Source organism: Sorex araneus, chromosome 3, assembly GCF_027595985.1.
Source record: "Sorex araneus isolate mSorAra2 chromosome 3, mSorAra2.pri, whole genome shotgun sequence".
Taxonomy (NCBI): domain Eukaryota; kingdom Metazoa; phylum Chordata; class Mammalia; order Eulipotyphla; family Soricidae; genus Sorex; species Sorex araneus.
The window spans coordinates 175,573,447-175,591,212 of NC_073304.1; the positions used below are offsets into that span (position 1 = coordinate 175,573,447).

The window sequence follows — 17,766 nt, forward strand, 5'->3', positions numbered from 1 at the left end:
GAACCAGGCTGGATCCCGGAGGGGTCTCCCCAGAAACCCCTCCCCCCGACAGCGCGCCTCCATTAGGGGCTCCCTATGAGGTGGGAAGTGGTGCCCGGGGCCCTGGCAGGCTTCTCCGAGGTGTGGCAAAAGGGGGCAGATCAGAATCAGTCCAGGATCAGAGCGGAGGGGATTGGGGACTCAGGGCTGCCCCCCATCTCCAGGCATGGGCCTACAGAACCTCCTCACCTTACCTCTCCCCTGCAGGTATAAAGAAATATGAGGCCCCGGATGGAAGAGAAGGTGGGAAGACCCGAAGGGGACCCGGTGTTCCCCAAGGCAAGACAATGCACTCGCCCCGGCTGAGGCCGAGCCTCTGGCCCCGGGCAGGACTCTGGTGGGGACACTCTGGTGGAAGAGCCAGGACTCACTGATGCAGGGCCTGGGACTGAGGTCTGCCCCCTGGATGCCGAGCTCGGACTTGTGCTCCTTCAGATTCCTGATCTGAGCGGAGCTCGGCGGGCCAGGCCTGGAGGAGGTGGGTGCCCCTCTGTGCCCACCGCCCACACCATAGATGGGCATCTGACCCGACTCCACCGCTGCCTCTGTCGCTTTGTCCGGGAGCGCCTCCTGTGCCCGTGGATGGAACCCCTGAGCTGGGGCTGAGGGGCGGCGGGTACAGGGGGCCTGGGCAGGGCCGGCTCTGCGCTCCCTCCGGCGGCCAGGCCCGGAAGATGCATCCTGCACCCCCCGTTAGCGGCTGCGGTTCTTTTTTTTTTTTTTTTGCGGGCTGTGAAACCGTGTCCCGGGACCGCAGGCCCCTGCAGCGGAGACCTCCGGGGGCCGCTGCCCCTTGGCGTTGCCAGCGGCGATGCTCATGGCAAACGAGTGAGCCGGCCAGAGCCGTGGGCAGACGTTGCTCGAGGGGCTGTGGGCTCACGGACAGGCGAGGAGGCCTCGGGGTGAGTCCCTAGCGGCCGGGGCTCACTCTGCCTCGGGGAGGAGCGGCCGCAGGCGGTCCCGGGAACCCCCCGGGGAGCGCGGGGAGCGCCCTGCTGTGCCTCGGGCCGCCGCCAGGGGGCGCCGCGACCCCGTGGCAGAGCCGGGCTGGGGCGGGGAGGGCGGGGAGGGCGGGCCGGGAGGCGGCGACCGAGCGTAGGCCTTGGCGGCTCTCCTCCCCGCCCCCCTGCCAGCGCTTTCGGCGGTGTCGGGCCTAGAAGGGAGGGCGGGCCCGCCGACAGCTGCGCTCCCCAGGGGCAGAGACATCTGGAAGGTGCCGGCTGCGCAGCGGGGAACAGCTGCCCGGAGGGGGGGACCCGCGCCCTGGCGAGGAGGCGGGGCTGAGGGCCCCAGGTGAGGGGCCAGGAAGGAGCACGCCCCCCTCCCACCGCTCAGTCCACCCCCGCCCGGGCAAACGCTGCCAGACCTGAGCCCCACCCCGAGGGGCCCTCTGCACCCACTCCCCGGAGCACCCGGCCCGCTCCGCCCCTGAGGCCCGGTACCTGCGGCGCCCTGGGCCTGGCGCTCACCCGGGGCTAATACAGGAGCATTACGTTAATTAGTTATTCATTTAATTTAACTTCACATTTGGTCTCAATTAAGCTTCAAGTGCTCTTCCTTATAGATGTTACAATAGCACTTGTAATTAAAAAGCAATAACTCTTTGCATTTCTCCTTTAGAGATCCGCTGGGAGGCCGGGCTGAGGGGGAGGCAGTGGGGATGGGGAGCAGCTCTGCGTGGGTGTCAGTGTGGGGGATGCCCAGACTAGCCACAGGGGCTGACCCTGTCTATAGGGATGGCGGGTGGAGGCCACCACCCCCAGAGAGGTGCATGCCCCAACTCCCGGCCAGAGAGCCTGCAGTGGGGGAGGCCGGGTGGAGGCAGAGGTTGGGGTGCCTCTCACTGGAAGGTGGGCCCTTACTGTAGCTCCGCAGGCCCTGCTCAGGTTTCTACCCTCCACAACTACAATAAATCAGTGCTACTCGAAACCGCTCGGCCTGTGGAAATTTGTCACAGCAGGGAGAGGGAATGACGTTCCTGTGTGCGAAGGAAAGAATGGGGAGAGCACGGGGCACTCGGAGCGGCTGGTGGGCGGCACTGGGCACCCCGGGCTCACGGCCGCCCTGCCCTGGGCCCTTCCTGTCTCCTGACCCAGGCTTCCCACTTTCCTGCAGGCTAGCCTTGCTGGCCAGGCGGCAAGGAGGGCCTCCGTGGAAGTGCCCTCTGCTGGCCACCTGGGTTTAGCACCTGAGCAGCCCCAGACTCCTGGCCAAACCGAAAATTCTAGATTTTCTGCTAGACTCGATGGCTCGTCCGTAGGATTTCTAGGTGCTGGATTTGCATCGCCCTGGCCCTCCTTTTCCTTTCGGGCGTTATTTTCTCATCTTCTGGGGCCCCGGAGTATAATGCTAAGTAAGGAATATTGAGGCCCGGGGTCCAACAGCCTGACTTTCCGACCCACTTACTCTGCACCTCACCCCGTCACGACCCTCCCCGGCTGCTGGGGTAGTGAGAGGCACCCCGTGGGGGCTGCTAATCGGGGTGTTCAGATGAAGGCCCAGCCCATGTTTGCTAAGTAAAACAGACGACCAACCACAGCATGTGGAGACCAGAGCCCTTCTTCTCCAGCTCCCCACCCCACCCCCTGGGGCCGGGACAGAAATAAGAGACGGAACTTGGTGAACTTTAAAATCCCTCCCAGTCCCGAGTTTTCAGGCTCCTGTGGGGATAATCCACGTTTTTCTCCAGGTCCGTTTGCACACGGTTCCGGTCCCCATATCTGGAAGGTGGCTGCTCTGTAGCAGCCGCCAGCACATGACGGGGTGAGCCCAGCAGTGGAAGACAATGCCTGCCATCAGTGCGGCCAGTTCTAATCAAGAATTCTTTCATGAAACGTGCTCTTCGGGATTGGAGCTGGGGACAGGGAGATGATGGGTAGCTAAGGCAGAAAACCGAACAGTCCGTGAACACACAGCGAGGTCTGGAGGTCAGACTGGTCTTTGCACTGAGGCATGAGCGGGCGGGAATGCCACCGGGAGGCTGGTACCCCTGGCCAGCTGCGAGCCGCTAACTCCCTTGCCTCCCCACTGTCTCTCAACTCGCAGACAATTGCAGCTGGGTTTTGGCGTTTGTTATTTTTCCCACTGTACAAAACAATCCCAGTCCAGAGTGGTGTCCGAGTGGCTGGTGGAAGGGGCCCGTGTGACAGAGGGAGGAGTGGACTGCCTCGGATTCTGAGTCAGGACAGTTGTACGCGATTGGGACCAGAGCAGAAAAACTCGGGGCGCGGGGAGTGCTCTGACAGGAGGCCGACGAGTTCCCCCAGAATCTGAGTATTAGAACACTCATTCTCCTGGATGAAACACATGACACTGATGTTTACTTCCACTGTTACAAACGGACATGGGACGCTGAGATGCAACGAGCAGCGCCATCTAGTGGGAGAACACACTCGTCTGTCAAGGGGGCCGGGAGGGTCTGGCCAAATGGTATCTGTGATCAGGACCCGGTTTCAGCAGCACCCCACCTTTGCCACATTCACGCCTCGCCTGCCACCCGTCACAAAGGCCTCCTGGACTCCGCGTCCTTCCCTCCCGGGCGGCCCTGACCTGCGGGCCGGGACCAGGACAGTCACCACCGGACAGGACCTCCACCTTCCAGTCGCTGCGTGGTGCTGGGCAAAATTTTTTTTTTCCCCCAGCGCATTTCTGGAACCAGGTCCTGAGGCTGGGATCTGTGATGGAAAGATGCTGGCACGTCTTGGGGGCTGCAGGCCACCGGGCTGGCGCGCTGGCCGCCGGGGACGCGGCAGGGGGCAGAGCGTGGGGGCTGCGTGCTCAGTGGGAGCGCAGGGATTTGCTGTAGACGGGCTCCAGGACATGCTGGACGAGAAGCAGGAACACGCTTCCGAGGAAGATGGACATAAGGAGAGCCAGCAGGATGTAGCGGCAGATGAACAACGCGTCCACTATCTGCAGGGGAAAACATCGGAATGAAAGTTCTCACACCAGCGCGGTGAGTGGGCCAAGCCGAGCCCAAGAGACCTTTGCCATCCAGTCACACCTGGGGAGCGAGGGGGAAGGGGGCGCTCAGGGACTGGGGGGGCAGGAGACACCCGGCAGATATATGCAAATTGTCGGGAGCCGGTGAGAAAGGCTTCTCCCTAACATCTCATTCGGAGAATTTTCAACACACACAAAACACAGCAGTAGGGCATTGGCAGGGCTGTGTTCCTTCTAGGAGGTTCTAGAAGGTTCCAGTGTCCCTGTTGTGCCAATATCTAGAGATCCTCTGGCCCCACCTCCAGGGTAGGTGCCTGAGAGCAGATCCCAAGTCGTTACCCCACCTCCAGTTCAGGAGGGTTTGGCTTCAAAATGAGGGGCCACCCCAGCCATGCTGCTTGATGCCCGGAAGCCCACTGTCCCAGGACCAGGGGGCACTGGGAGACCCGGGAGGCCGGGCACTGGCACCGCCACTGGCTTGGCCCCCCTTCACCTGCGGCTGCTTCCGAGGGGGTGGGAAGAGCACCGCGGGTCAAGGACAGGGGTGCGCAGCTCCTGGAAGCTTCAGAAAGCCAGGGTGGGGAAGGGAATCCCAAACACCTGGGTAGCAATGGTGGGGCGTGTGCCAGGATCACTCCCAAATGATCACTTCTGTTAACTCCTGTTTCATCTCCTAGCTGGGGGCAGGAAGGGCGCAGGTGGAATCGTGGTTGTTAATCAGGGACACTGGCAGGTGGCCAGTCAGGTGGGTCCCATGGAATCACAAGGGTCCTTAAAAGCAAAAAAAACAGGCGCCAGAGATGTGGAAGGAAGCGGTGCAGGAGAGAGATTCCCCTCCTGCCCTGAAGACGGAACCAGAGGGGGTCCTAGATATTGGCACAGCAGGGACACTGGATCTTCTAGAAACTTCTGGAAGGAACAGCCCTGCCAGTGCCTTGCTGTGAGCCTGGTGACACTCATTTTGTGACCAGGTGTTAGCTGAGCCTCCTGGCTGGCAGACTGGCTCTAGCGTCCACTGGACCGAAGATCCTCGGTCCCAGCGCCACCCCACTCGGCAGAGGAAGGACAGGGCCGCCCCAGAGGTGAACCAACCCCAACTTCCAGCCTGGGTCAACTTGATGACACAGCATGGACATGGCCTGGACCTTGGCTCCAGGACTGGACACGTCTCTTGTGGGCTGAAGACTTGCTCCTTGGACATGTTGCCCTTTTTAATGAGCTAATTAGCACATCCTGGGTATAGCAGGCCCAGCCCATGTACTATTGATCTGGTATTAGGATCCCCGGGCTGCAGTGGCCACTTCTCAACCCCGCCAGTGAGGACTTTGGTGCCACTGGCCAACTGATTGCTGTTTCGGCGCTTGCCTTGCCAAGGCTGACTCTGGATGGATCCCCACATCCCAGGTTAACGGGCAATTCAAGCCCACCAGGTGTGGCCTCCTCCCCCTCCCCCCACTGCACTGCCCACGCGGGGAGAATGACGGGCACATGGTGTGGTTTGGGCTCAGTGGCCGTTCCAGTCTCCGTCCTACAGACTCAGAGGTCGCTCCTGACTCCGTGGGATTCTCTGCTCCTCTGCTGTGTCGCTCACGGTGAAGCTTTTCCAGAGAGGCCTGAGTGGGGGCCTGAACCTTCTCTGACTGGTACCTGCAGCCCGGGCGAGCCTGTGTCCTTTCCCGCTGCTCCAAAGCCCTGCCGTGGCCCACTGCACCTTCTCAGGGGTGTCCTGAGATCTGAATGAGGTCACATGGGGCTGGCGAGTCTAGGGGTCGAGGTGTTTGGCCTGCACTCAGCTGACCTGGGCTCGATCCCCAGCACCCCATTTGGTCCCTCAAGTCTGCCATGAGTCAGCCCTGAGCAGCCCTGGGTGCCCCACCCCCCGAAAAAGTGGTCATGCCAATATGGTACTCGGCTCAGGGCCTGGCGCCTGAGGGTCCCGTAGACACAACAGCCAGCCTCGTGCTGCTGCAACCTGAGTGTGGAGGTTATTGTGACTCGAGGGTCAGGAACCTCATGCCGAGACCCCCTAGGACTGTCTGCCCGGGACAGAGCTGCGTGAGGCCAACTGAAGGTCCCCCTGACGCTGCCTCCCGCTGGGGCTCACAGGACCTCTCCCTGGGGAAACAAACTCCCTCTCAGCCTTCCCCAGCCTGTTATTTGTGGTTTTTATTTTCATTTCTCTTTGCTTGTTTTGGGGGCCATACCCGGCGATGCTCAGGGATTGCTCCTGGCTCTACACTCAGGAATCACTCCCAGTGGTGCTCTGGGGACCATATGGGATGCCGGGGATGGAACCTGGCCTGGCCGTGTGCGAAGGTGAGAGCCCTCCCCACTGGACTATCGCTCCCACCCCAATTTGAATGTTCTGCACCACGCCTCCTCCACGAGGGGACACGGGCTTACCTGTGCTTCTTCCTCCACTTCTGGGAGCTCATCATCACGGGGCAGCAGCACCATGATCAAGGTGACGACCAGGGACCCGATAAGGATGACGTAGCCGGCAAACCTAGGAGGACAAGACCGCACTCGGAGCACTGCGCCATTTCCGCCCACCAGGCCTGTCTCTGCCCTCGCACCCCGCTTCTGGCCTGACCCTCCTTCCCAGGCCGCTGGACACTGGCCTCTGTGTTCCTGCTCCCTCAAACTCCACATCCCCTCCCTGGCCCTTGGTTTTGGCCTCAGCAGCCAAGTTGGTGCCGATGGTGAGAGGTCACAGTGCAACTCAGACCCGCTCCTGGAGGCCCAGTGTTCCGAGCGTCAGCGGTCCTGCTCTGACTGCTTGCCCCTGCCAGGGCCGAGCGGCCTTACCTGGCTACCCCCGTGGATCTGGACAGCAGCATGAACAGCACCAAGGCCGACACCCACATCATGGCCATGATGAACACGCCGTTCCCCACGCCCAGCACCGTGCTGGTCATCTGTGGGGGAGAGAGTGTGAGCGGTGCCAGATACACATGGTGGAGACCCCTGCCCCCCACTCTCTGCTGACCAGTGTGTGAGGATTGATCTGGCCAGGTCCCACCCCGCAGGGAGTCACATCTGGGGTGCAAGCCTCTCTCCGGGGTGAGCCCACCCAGCTCTGCTCCGAGTGGTCTGAATCTGGGCCACCTTCTGCTGACTCTCAGGAAGGAGCTGGGGGCCCTCGGGCTTTGGAAGGTGCCCACCTGCGCTCTACCCAGCCGCCCCCCCCCCCATAATCTCACGGGCTGATGGGATGAAAGGGCTGGAGAGCAGGCAGGGACATGACCCTGCACACAGCTCCCTGCTCCCTGGGGCAGCAGGGCCAGAGGGTGATAGGGGTCCCGGAAACAGAAGGTGTGACTTGGCTAAGCTGGCCAAGCCCGTCAGGCTGTGGGTTCAGCCACAATGGGGTGGGGGTGTTGCACGTGAAGACCAGACCGAGGGCTCCAGGCCCCGGAGGTGCTCCCAGAGTTTCAGGCTCGGCCGGAACGGAGCTCCTGCCTCCCAGGGATGCAGCGGCCAGGCAGAAAGGACCCAGGGACTGGCGAGAAAAGCCTGGGAAACACCCAGAGTGAAGAAGACCTTGGTTTTGCATGCGGTCAGCTGAGAGTGAAACACTCTCCAAAGGGGGGACATTGACAGGGTGAAGATGGTTAAGTTTTATTTGTGTTTTTTAAATTACAGTAATCAAAACACGAGCTGAAATAATAGGATCAAGCAAAATAGAATGTAAAGCTTTAAAAAACTTTATTAAAGAAAGTCCTACAATGATTCAGCGAATTACAGGTCAAACAAATATCCAGCTAAAACAGAATCTCAAACTAAAGACAAACAAATGGAAAGAATCACTGCAAGAAATGGACAAAGAAATATGGTAGGACATGTTAAGACACCTTGCTTAGACATAGATAACTTAGCAAATACTAAGTAAGAGCAGAGAGATGGAGACAGTACAGAGCATAAGGACTTGCATGCAGCTGGCCTGAGTTCAATCTCAGGTACCCCGTATGGTCCCCTGGGCACTGCCAGGAGGGATCTCTGAGCACAGAGTCAGAAATCACTCCCAGGTACTATTAGGTATGGTCCAACTCCCCCCTAAAATGTAATGATATAGAGGAAAGAGTGCTAAGAGATTTTATATCTATATATACACAGAGAGATGTAATACAGATAATGGCAAATGATGTCTAGAAACTTCCCAATTATCTGGAACACAGAAGGCAAGATCCTGAATCAAAACAGCCCATGAGCTCATTGTTGAGGCTGGATAATGCCCCCATTTCTTATCTTTTTAAATAGATTTGAAACTTTTAAAATAAAGATTTGTGTATGCATATCTATATAAGTGGGACTAACCTCAACAAAATATATGTAACATTTTTACAGCAAAAATTATAAAAATGTAGTCAAAGATTTAAAGAAAAGGGGGCCTGAATAGCGCCATCACCCATGCTGCTAGCTGGAAAGGTTCACTATAAAAAGATTTCACTGTTCTTTAATCACCCAATGCAATGCAATTCTTATCCAAGCTCCCAAAATAATTTTTTGTAGAACTTGGAAACTGATCCTAAATATGAAAGAGCAAAAGTCCAAGAATAGCAAAAACAATTTTGAGAACTTGCCTTTCTTGTTAACGACTTCAGCAAGATCCGTTATAAAACCAAGGTAATTAAAACAGTGTGATTGTGGCATGAAGACACAGGGACCAGTGGGATAAAATAGGGAACCAGCAACACCATGCATTTATAAGCGTTCTGCACAAGACAGACTTAGCTTTAGCATTCCTTTGGGAAAAGAATTTCATAGATGGTGCTTGGACAAATGATTACCCAATCAGAAAATAATAAAAGTAAATCTCTCCTTTCTATCATCTACAGAAGCCAATTTCCAACGGAATGTAGTTCATAATAAACAACATATGTTAAATACAGAAGCGCTCAGGTTGACTGCACCCGAATAGCTCATCGAGTATAGCAGTCAGATGCTCGCACCTAAACTTAGCATCAAGCGCACAGCCACGGCGGTGGGCTAAGGCAGGTATGTCCAGGGAAGGCTGTGTTGTGGAGGCGCCAAGCCATGGAAAACGCAAGACTTCCCCTTGATTTACATTACAGCTGCTTTCCTGGAAATGTTACCCAGCAAACTGGTCCCCAAATCCATGTGGTTTATGTGAAAAAGAGTCAGGTTCCAGGCTCAGATGGGAAGTGCCAGTGGGACACTCACAAGCTATACCCGGGGAGGGTCAACTCTGGTTTGAGGGACTGTCCCAGTCTCTGCAGGATACCTGGTGGCTCCAGGCTGCCTCTGGGGGCCCCCAGCGCCTCCCATAATGACCTGAAGTGGGACCGGCGAGAGAATGTAGAAATTAAGGCAGCTGTCCTCCGTACGACTCACCCTGGTTTGCTCCCCGGCACTGCCAGGAGTGATCCTTAAGCACCACTGGCTATGGCCCCAACCCCCGCAAGCATCCCCCCAAAAAAATATGATCACATGTACTTTCACAAATTCTAGAACATCAAAGGGGCAATGTCGCCACCCAGGAGAGCCAGTGTTGGAAAACCACTTTCATAAAGAGCCGTGTTCCAGAATGTTCACTGCAGCTTCATTCAGAAGAGCAAAGCCTGATGGCAGGAGGGGCAGGGAACACAACTATCCATTGATAAGAGAATGGATGCTATCTGCAGCTCTACACCCAGAACACTCAGCTGTTACTCACTCCTGGGGAGCTCAGGGGACTGTCTGTGGTACCAGGGATCGAACCCAGGGCAGCTGTGTGCAAGGCTAGTGTGCTACCTGCTGTACGATACTCTGGCCCAGCTACTTGCTTTTTTAATTAAAAAATGAACCTAAGGGGGCTAGAGAGTACAGTGGGTAGGGTGCTTGCCTTGCACTCAGCTGACCCTGACTGAATCTCTGACATCCCATAGGATCCTCTGTGAGCCGCCAGTGGAATTCCTGAGAGCAGAGCTAGGAGTAATCCCTGAGCATCACCAGTATGGTCCCAAAACAAAACCTTAGGAGTAATAGTTATATATGTATATTACTGTATCAGTATCATTATCACTGTCATCCCATTGCTCCTCACTAATTTTTTTGCTCGAGTGGGCACCAGTAACGTCTCCATTGTGAGACTTGTTACTGTTTTTGGCATATTGAATACACCACGGGGAGCTTGCCAGGCTCTGCCGTGCAGGCAGGATACTCTTGGTAGCTTGCTGGGCTCTCCGAGAGGGACGGAGGAATCGAACTCGGGTTGGCCACATGCGAGGCAAATGCCCTACCCGCTGTGCTATCGCTCCAGCCCATATATGTGTATATATATATATATAACAAAATTATTAAATCATGGGCTTCAGTGATGCTTAGCAACTTCAGAAGAGCAAATTCCACTGGGGAGGAAAAAGGGAAGGGGAGGGGGCCAGGAGAGAGAACAAAGAGACCCTAACTAAATTGGTGGCATTTTATTTAATAATAAATTAGGTAGAGCCCTTGTCTTGCATGTGTAGAACCCTGGCTTTAATACTCGGCCCTAGGGGCTGGAGTGATAGCACAGCAGGTAGGGCATTTGCCTTGCATGTGGCCGAACCAGGGTCCATTCCCGGCATCCATATGGTCTGCTGAACACTGCCAGCAGTAATTTCTGAGTGCATGAGCCAGGAGTAACCCCTGTGCATTTCTGGGTGTGAACCAAAACACAAAATAAAATAAAGTAATAAAAATACTTGGTCCTATGAGAGAGAGGACAGGTAGGGAGAGAGAGAGATAGGAGTAGGGGAAGAAAGAGAGAGCCTACCCCACAAGAACCCCCCAAAACCCACAAAAACATAAAACCCTCCAGATGTGCTAAAATATCAATGTTCATCTTACTGGTATGGTATTCATTATGCCCTTAAGAATAATACTTCTTTTTAAAAATTGTTTTTTTAAAAGTTATTTTATTCTTATAAAGTTGTTCACAATGATTCATTACATTCAATATTCCAACACCAATCCCACCATCATTACACTTTCCCATCACCCTTATTTCCAATATTCCCACCCAAGCCTCCCCCATAGCAGGCCCCAACTAATTTATTTTGTATTGCTTTTTATGAATAATTCACTAACAATTATCTTTTAAAAAGATTATTTAAAAGAAAAGTGTGGGAAGATTAATGTATCTGACCCTGGAGCCATTAAGCCCTTGTATAAGAGATCACTAACATGTTATTGCAGGGGAAGCCTCGTGTGTTAATATTTTCTCAATCCAGATTGGTTGCCTTCTCCTTCGCATCCCACCCAATGTACTGGTACATCAGTATAGAGGGTGAGAGGTGGAGTAGGGGAGGGCCCCAGGAACCAATTCTTTTTAGAAATTCTTAATTTTTATAAGGGTAACTGCTGGCGGGGTGCATATGAGTTGAGATATGGGCCAGTCAGGAGACGGAGCACTTCTCCAGGTCAGAGACTGCGTGGGCCTAAATTCAGGTCCCAGCTGTGGAAATGGAAGGGATCAAGGGAGGCGACTAAGATTTTCTGATCGGTTGACAGAGCTGATGGCATCACGCCAGTAACACAACTAACCCAGTTTAATTGTTGCTGCTTCAGACATGACAAAAAATCCTGTAAGACTGGGACCGATTCTAACACCTATAATAAGGGGCAAACGGTGGTTGAAGTTGGCACCACTAGCAGCATTAACCTTTGACCCCACATAGAAGCTTAGAAGTTCTTTAGAGACTGGGACCCATGTGTGTTGTTGCTGTAATGAGACAGATCTCCCCAAACTCTTCAAAGAACGAGGTCCATCACTTTATAAACAAATCTTACATTTTCTAACTAATCAACTGCCCCAGTAGAGTATTCGGAGCTATTGTGGGGGAGAGGCCAGTGTCTGGTCGTCTATCTTGGTAATGTAGCATGGGCAAGTACTTGTGACTATTTCCTATATTGGAATAGCCAAATTACTGCGTAAAGCATGATGACGAAATAAAAATACCATTGCTTTTATTTAAAATACAGGCCTGGGCTGGAGCGATAGCACAGCGGGTACGGCATTTGCCTTGCACTCGGCCGACCCAGGTTCGATTCCCAGCATCCCACATGGTCCCCTGAGCACCGCCAGGAGTGATTCCTGAGTGCATGAGCCAGGAGTAACCCCTATGCATCGCCGGGTGTAACCCCCCAAAAAAATAAATAAATAAATAAATAAAGTACAGGCCTTTTCCAAAACTTCTCGGAGAACTGATGGTCAGCCAACCTGGTTTCAATGTTAAAGTCTGTGACCCCGAAAGCAGAGAGCCGAGTCAGACTAAACTCACCATTTCTTTAGGAGGTGACAGCAGAGCTAGTCCCAGGGCCTCCTTCCCCCCGAGGGTCTGCAGGGAGGCCTTCCTTTGGAAAGTCTTTCCAGCTTTTTTTTTTCTTTTTCTTTGGCTTTTTGGGTCACACCCAGTGATGCATAGGGGTTACTCCTGGCTCATGCACTCAGGAATTACTCCTGGCAGTGCTCAGGGGACCATATGGGATGCTGGGAATTGAACCCAGGTCAGCCACGTGCAAGGCAAATGCCCTACTGGCTGTACTATCGCTCCAGTCCCAGTCCAGCTCTTTAGAGGTGGCCTGATGCCATTCATGAACAGCTGTCCTCCATGTTTAGCCTGGACGGCTGATGGAGGCAGGCCTGGGGGCACCCACTCCTGGGAAGCTGGGTTTGCTGCCCAGCACCACTGTGGAGTCCGTGATGGGTAAATGGACCCAGAGCTGCTGGAGACAAAACAGGCCCCTCTGCTGTGCCCAGATTTCCAACCCTTGAAAGCAGCAGAGAGCAAGAGGCCACTAAAAACAACTCGCCCTTCTGGAGGACCCTTTCTGCTTTCCATAAGAATTCCAAACTCGCAAAACCAGTGGGCTGGGGTGGGACGGGAAAGATTTCACTTTTCTTTTCTTTTTCTTTCTTGGGTCACACCAGGGATGTGAGCAGGCTCAGGGGTTCCTCCTGGCGGTCCTGAGGATGGGGGTGGGGGAAGAAGCATATGGGATGCCGGGGATTAAACTATTACTCTGGCCCCTGATCTCACTCTTTTATTTTTCAACATTTAAATTTTTTTTGTGATGGGTTTTGGGCCACTCCCAGTGTTGCTGAGCTTACTCCTATCTCTGCACTCAAGATTCACTCCTGTGGCTTCAGGGGACCCTAGGAAGTGCCAGGGATGGAACCAGGAGGGCCCGGTGCAAGGTAAACTCCCTACCAGCTGCGCTATCGCTCGGGCCCCCAAATTTCAACTTTAAATACTTAACAATGGCTTGGCAATGCCAACTACCTTTGCCATTTGGTAAAATGTAAATGTAGGAGCCAGAGCGATAACACAGCAGGTAGGGCGTTTGCCTTGCATGCGGCTGACCCGGGTTCAATCCCCCAGCATCCCATGTGGTCCCCCGAGCACTATCAGGAGTAATTTCCGAGTGTAGTGCCAGGAATAACGAATAAGCCCTGAGCATCGCTGGGTGTGAACCCAAAAGTAATAATAATAACAATAACAACAACAACAACAACAATAATAAATGCAAGTCTGGGGAAAAATCAATGGCGAAGCCTCGTAAACGCCACCTCCAGCATGGCATCAGCTTTAAAACATGCCCGACAGGGAGGGCGGGCCGGGGGGGGGGGTGCAGATCACGTGCTTGCACCCCTTTTCCATGGTGCAGCAACCACCGTCCGTCTTGTCCGCCTGTTGCTACCACAGCCGAGGGTCTCCTAGGCCAGCCGCTGCTGCAGACCCCCAGCACCGGGCCCCGCAGGGCGCCTCCTCCCAACGTCTGCCCGCTATGACCAAAGATCCAGGTCGGAGAGGCTCCTGTTTCGGGCCCCAGGGACATAAATCACACGCAGCCGCGTCACTGGAAGCCCGGGAAAGCAAATCTATCTTCCTCCTCGACTCCAGTCCATTTATTCTCCGGCCGCTGGGCGCGATGTCCAAAGAGGCCGGTGCACTGCCCTCGGCCCCGGCCCTCTCCCTCTTTTCTCGCCTCAGCGGGTCCCCCATCCCTAGCGAGTCCCATCCCTAGCGGCTCCCCCATCCCTAACGGCTCCCATCCCTAGTGGATCCCACATCCTTCCCGGAGATACTCACCTCGCAGTCCTCCTTTTTCCAGGCCTCTGAGGCTGTGGGGACTGGCGGCGAATCACAAGGGAGCTTTCGTCTGGCAGAGTTCGCTCTCGCTAATCAGAGCTGCTCTTTCAAAGTCCAGCTTGTCCTTTATTGGTTCACGCTCTGCCGCTGTCCAGGCAACGCGGCGGAGGTGGGCACTTTCAATCCGTTACGGCCTCCGATTGGTCGGTGCCAGAGGCGATCTTGACTCCGCCCCCCCGGCTCCGCGTCAATCATACCATCGCTGTGGTAACCCACTTCACCATTGGCCAGTGTAGGCTGAGGGCGGGTCGTTGGGCGGAAGAGAGGCGCAGCGCCCTCGTCGTTGCCATGGAGACCGCACCACCCCGCAGTGAAGCCGAGGGACCAGGTAACCCCTTTCCTCCATTTCGAAGCCCACGGCTGCGTAGTGCGGGCATGCAGGTTTAGTGGCCGTGCCGGAGCCTGCGGGGCACGTCGGCCCCCGGCCCGCTTCCTGCAGCGGGGGGCAGGCGGCCGAGGGGACGGCCCCGGCCTGGGGCACCCCGGGCCGCCTCCCGCAGGGAACCGAGTCAGAAGCACGAGTGGCGACGACACGCCTTCACGGACCCCCCTCGCCGAGTCTGGCGCTGTCCTGTTAGCTGGGGTCACCCTCACGTACGGGGCAGAGTGGGCAGGAGAAGCGGGGTCGCCACGATCAAGCCGCTGTTGCTGTCCCCAGACACCTCCACCCCACCCCGGGCTCCCCGCAGACTCCCCCTGAAGTGCTCCAGGCCGGCCCCGACGTGCTGAGAGTTTATCCCGAGGCCTGTAGAACCCAGGCCGGGGTCTGGGCGCTCACGAGGGAAAAGGGACGGAATCCGATGTGACACCCGCCCCTCCCCCACCGAGGTGCTTGAGGCACCCCCCCCCCAATCCCAGACGAAGCCCCCACACAACACTCTGAGCCCGAGGTTCTGTCCTGGGCAGTGACTCTGGCCGGCACCACGGGTGACCCAGAAGACCGTGAGTTCCACTGACTGCCCATCACGTGGGCTCGACTTCACTGAGCCTTTCCTGACCCCGCAGCCGTGACTTTGATGCATTCCTTCCCATGGAAGCAGCGTTATGTCGCCAAACACGCTTAGGGACGGTGTGGGGACACACAAAAAGGATGTGGAATCTCCTTTAATAGCGTCCCGTTCCTTGATGCCCGAAGCACATGAAACAATTGAGAAACACTTTCAAACAGTAGCCATGTGCCAAGCCACATTTATAGTGAATCACCCCCAGAGATGATCCCGATTTTCACATTTTCACAGTACTTGGTGTCATTCAGGGTGCTTCTTCACTGACGAAGGGGGTGGTGGGGAGCGTGTTCTCTCTGGACTGGGGTTGATGGGCATCTTCGGGTTATAGTCAGAAGTTGGACCCTCGTGTTGGGGGCAGGGTGGGGGACAGGGGATCAGAGATGGACAGAAATCCCAGGACAACTAGTTTTGTTGAAGAGACAAGAATGAACACCAAGTTCCAGGGAGTGACGTGGACAGTGATGAAAGCCAGAGTGAGAGGAATAATAGGAAATAATATTATGTAGACAATCTCAGCAGGGCCTGTTGTTACTGTTTTTGGCATATCGAATACGCCACGGGTAGCTTGCCAGGCTCTGCCCTGCGGGCAGGATACTCTCGGTAGCTTGCCGAGCAAATCCATGAACAACGGGACGACAGTGCTACAGTGCTATCTCAGCAGGGCAAGTTTTGAGTCCTTATGAACTGGTTGGGGGGCAGGGGGCTGGAGACTGGTATAAGTACAGGCAGACACCTTTATGGTCCTTCAGGTAGAGGCCCCCTCACACGTGCCAGGTGTGACCCAAGAAACCCCGAGGTGACCCGGCACCACAAGCACCTGCCATGATCTGCTGGCCCCATTGGCAAAGAATGGGCAGGAGCAGCCCAGAGCCTCCTGAGCACTGTTTGAGAGCACCTGGTTTTGGCACAAAATGTTCCAAAGCTTGAGATTGGGAAAATGAACGTTAGTATAATTATAAATTAAGAATCTGGCATAAATGAGGAAGCGCCGGGGCTGGAGCAATAGCACAGCGGGTAGGGCGTTTGCCTTGCACGCGGCCGACCCGGGTTCGATTCCCAGCATCCCATATGGTCCCCCGAGCCCCGCCAGGAGTAATTCCTGAGGTCATGAGCCAGGAGTAACCCCTGTGCATCGCCGGGTGTGACCCAAAAACCAAAAAAAAAAAAAGAATGAGGAAGTGCCTCACACTTACTACTGCTTCTTGGCTGGCAGTAACCTTTGGGGTTTTCTGTCTCATAAGAGGGGACTCCCCCCTCCCCTCCGGCTTCTCAAAGCCCCTCCTCATGTGAGAAGGAGGAGGAGTGGTTTTCTGATTAGCTTGTGGCACCTCTGCCACTGCGACGAGCAAAAGCTGTCTCATGGTGCCGTCTTCGGCCACCTCCTAGTCAGAGTCAGCTGATCCCTCCGCTCTTTACTGTTTTTCCGTTTAAAAACCATCTTCTGAACACCAGATCTTCCTCCGTGCCGCTCCACACCACTCCTCACCTCTGTTCTCTGTACTTGTGGAGTACACTCGGGTGCTTTATAGCAATACTTGTCGCTTTGTTTTCATTACGGTTCTCTTTTCTCTTGAACAATCTGAGAAGTCCAAGAACCAGCAGCAGTGACCACTGTGCCTTGTTCCTTCATTCTCAAGCGGTCGGGGGTGGGGGTGTATTGTTTTTTAAGTGTGAAATAGTTTGTGAGAGGGAGAATAGCAAAAGAAATTATTGAGATTGTGGGATTGGGGGCCGGAGCGATAGCACAGTGGGTAGGGCATTTGCCTTGCATGTGGCCGACCCGGATTTGATCCCAGCATCCCAGATGGTCTCCCCAGCATCGCCAGGAATAATTATTGAGTGCATATTGAGAAAAAACCACTAAACATTGCTGGGTGTGAAAAAAAAAAGAAGAAAAAAGATTGTGGGACTTAATATACGATTTCAAGAAAGTACACAAGTTTGAGGAGTATTTTATAATTATTAAAGTGTTTTTTTTTAACTTGAGAGCCCTAAATTTGTTCTATACCTTTTTTTTGGGGGGGAGGAGCACAAGTCATAGTACTTAGGGCTTATTTCTGACTCTGTGCTCAGACTGTATTTGAACTATATTTGGGACTGTATTTGGTGCTGGGGATTCTAACTGCAGTTGTCTGTATACAAGGCAAGTGCCTTACCTCCTGTACTATTTCTCGGGGCTCTGCTTTTGTTGTTGTTGTTTATTTTTTGTTTCTTAGGCCACATGTGGTGGTGCTTGCCGGGGCTACTCCTGGTTCTGGGCTCAGAGACCACTCCTGGTGGTGCTCAGCGGGGGACCTTGCAGTGCCAGGGATCAAACTTGGGCTTCCGGCATACAGAGCACACTGTACTGCAGTCTGTTGACTATGTCTCTCACCCTGGAGCCTTGGTTTAGTTGTGAAAAGGTTCCAAGAGCTTACGTAATTGCTGGTTATCAGCTGAGACTCAAGAGCTACCACTGATCCATCCTACTCACTTGGAAATTGAGTAAACAAAAGTTTTCTTTGGTGTTTTTGGCCAGTAGTTGAGTCCAAGTTGCTTGTCTTCCAGGTTCACCCTGACCTTTATAGATCACAGTAGTCACCGTATAGTATAGATAGGGGATCAGCCTCTAGGCCTCACATGGCTACCTACTACAAACTAAGAGT

At 54.6% G+C, this 17,766-nt stretch overlaps 3 protein-coding genes across 7 annotated transcripts in view; 2 read left to right on the plus strand and 1 right to left on the minus strand.

The window, feature by feature from the left end:
* The window catches only part of SLC37A2 (solute carrier family 37 member 2), an 18,821-nt gene extending 15,048 nt beyond the window's left edge, over window positions 1-3,773 (plus strand). For all 3 annotated transcript variants that reach the window (XM_055134016.1, XM_055134015.1, XM_055134017.1), the window contains one exon: window positions 247-3,773. Coding sequence is in view for 1 of the 3 variants with exons in the window: in XM_055134017.1 (XP_054989992.1) it covers window positions 247-262 (16 nt within the window). In the remaining 2 variants the exon portion in view is untranslated. The remainder of the gene's footprint in view (window positions 1-246) is intronic.
* On the minus strand, window positions 3,338-14,152 carry TMEM218 (transmembrane protein 218). 2 transcript variants are annotated; one of them, XM_055134028.1, is made up of 4 exons: window positions 14,055-14,152; window positions 6,790-6,899; window positions 6,385-6,487; window positions 3,338-3,951 (listed from the first exon to the last, which is right to left on the minus strand). In XM_055134028.1, the coding sequence occupies exons 2-4, from the start codon at window positions 6,897-6,899 to the stop codon at window positions 3,817-3,819; spliced, it is 348 nt and encodes a 115-aa protein (XP_054990003.1). In that variant the 5' UTR covers window positions 14,055-14,152; the 3' UTR covers window positions 3,338-3,816. The 2 variants fall into 2 exon arrangements, with proteins under 2 accessions (XP_054990003.1, XP_054990004.1); XM_055134029.1 differs by lacking the exon at window positions 14,055-14,152 and adding an exon at window positions 12,143-12,191.
* A 202-nt stretch (window positions 14,153-14,354) lies between these two features.
* Window positions 14,355-17,766, plus strand: part of PKNOX2 (PBX/knotted 1 homeobox 2) — a 179,195-nt gene continuing 175,783 nt past the window's right edge. For both annotated transcript variants that reach the window (XM_055134024.1, XM_055134027.1), the window contains exon 1: window positions 14,355-14,442. The gene's annotated coding sequence lies outside the window, so the exon portion shown is untranslated. The remainder of the gene's footprint in view (window positions 14,443-17,766) is intronic.

Bases quoted from the DNA above. Each gene is read 5' to 3' on its own strand.
- TMEM218 (XM_055134028.1), bottom strand. From the start codon at position 6,899: ATGACCAGCACGGTGCTGGGCGTGGGGAACGGCGTGTTCATCATGGCC. The intron at 6,488-6,789 runs GTAAGGCCGCTC...TTGTCCTCCTAG, and splicing joins AGATCCACGGGGGTAGCCAG to GTTTGCCGGCTACGTCATCC. The intron at 3,952-6,384 runs GTAAGCCCGTGT...TTTCCCCTGCAG, and splicing joins AAGTGGAGGAAGAAGCACAG to ATAGTGGACGCGTTGTTCAT.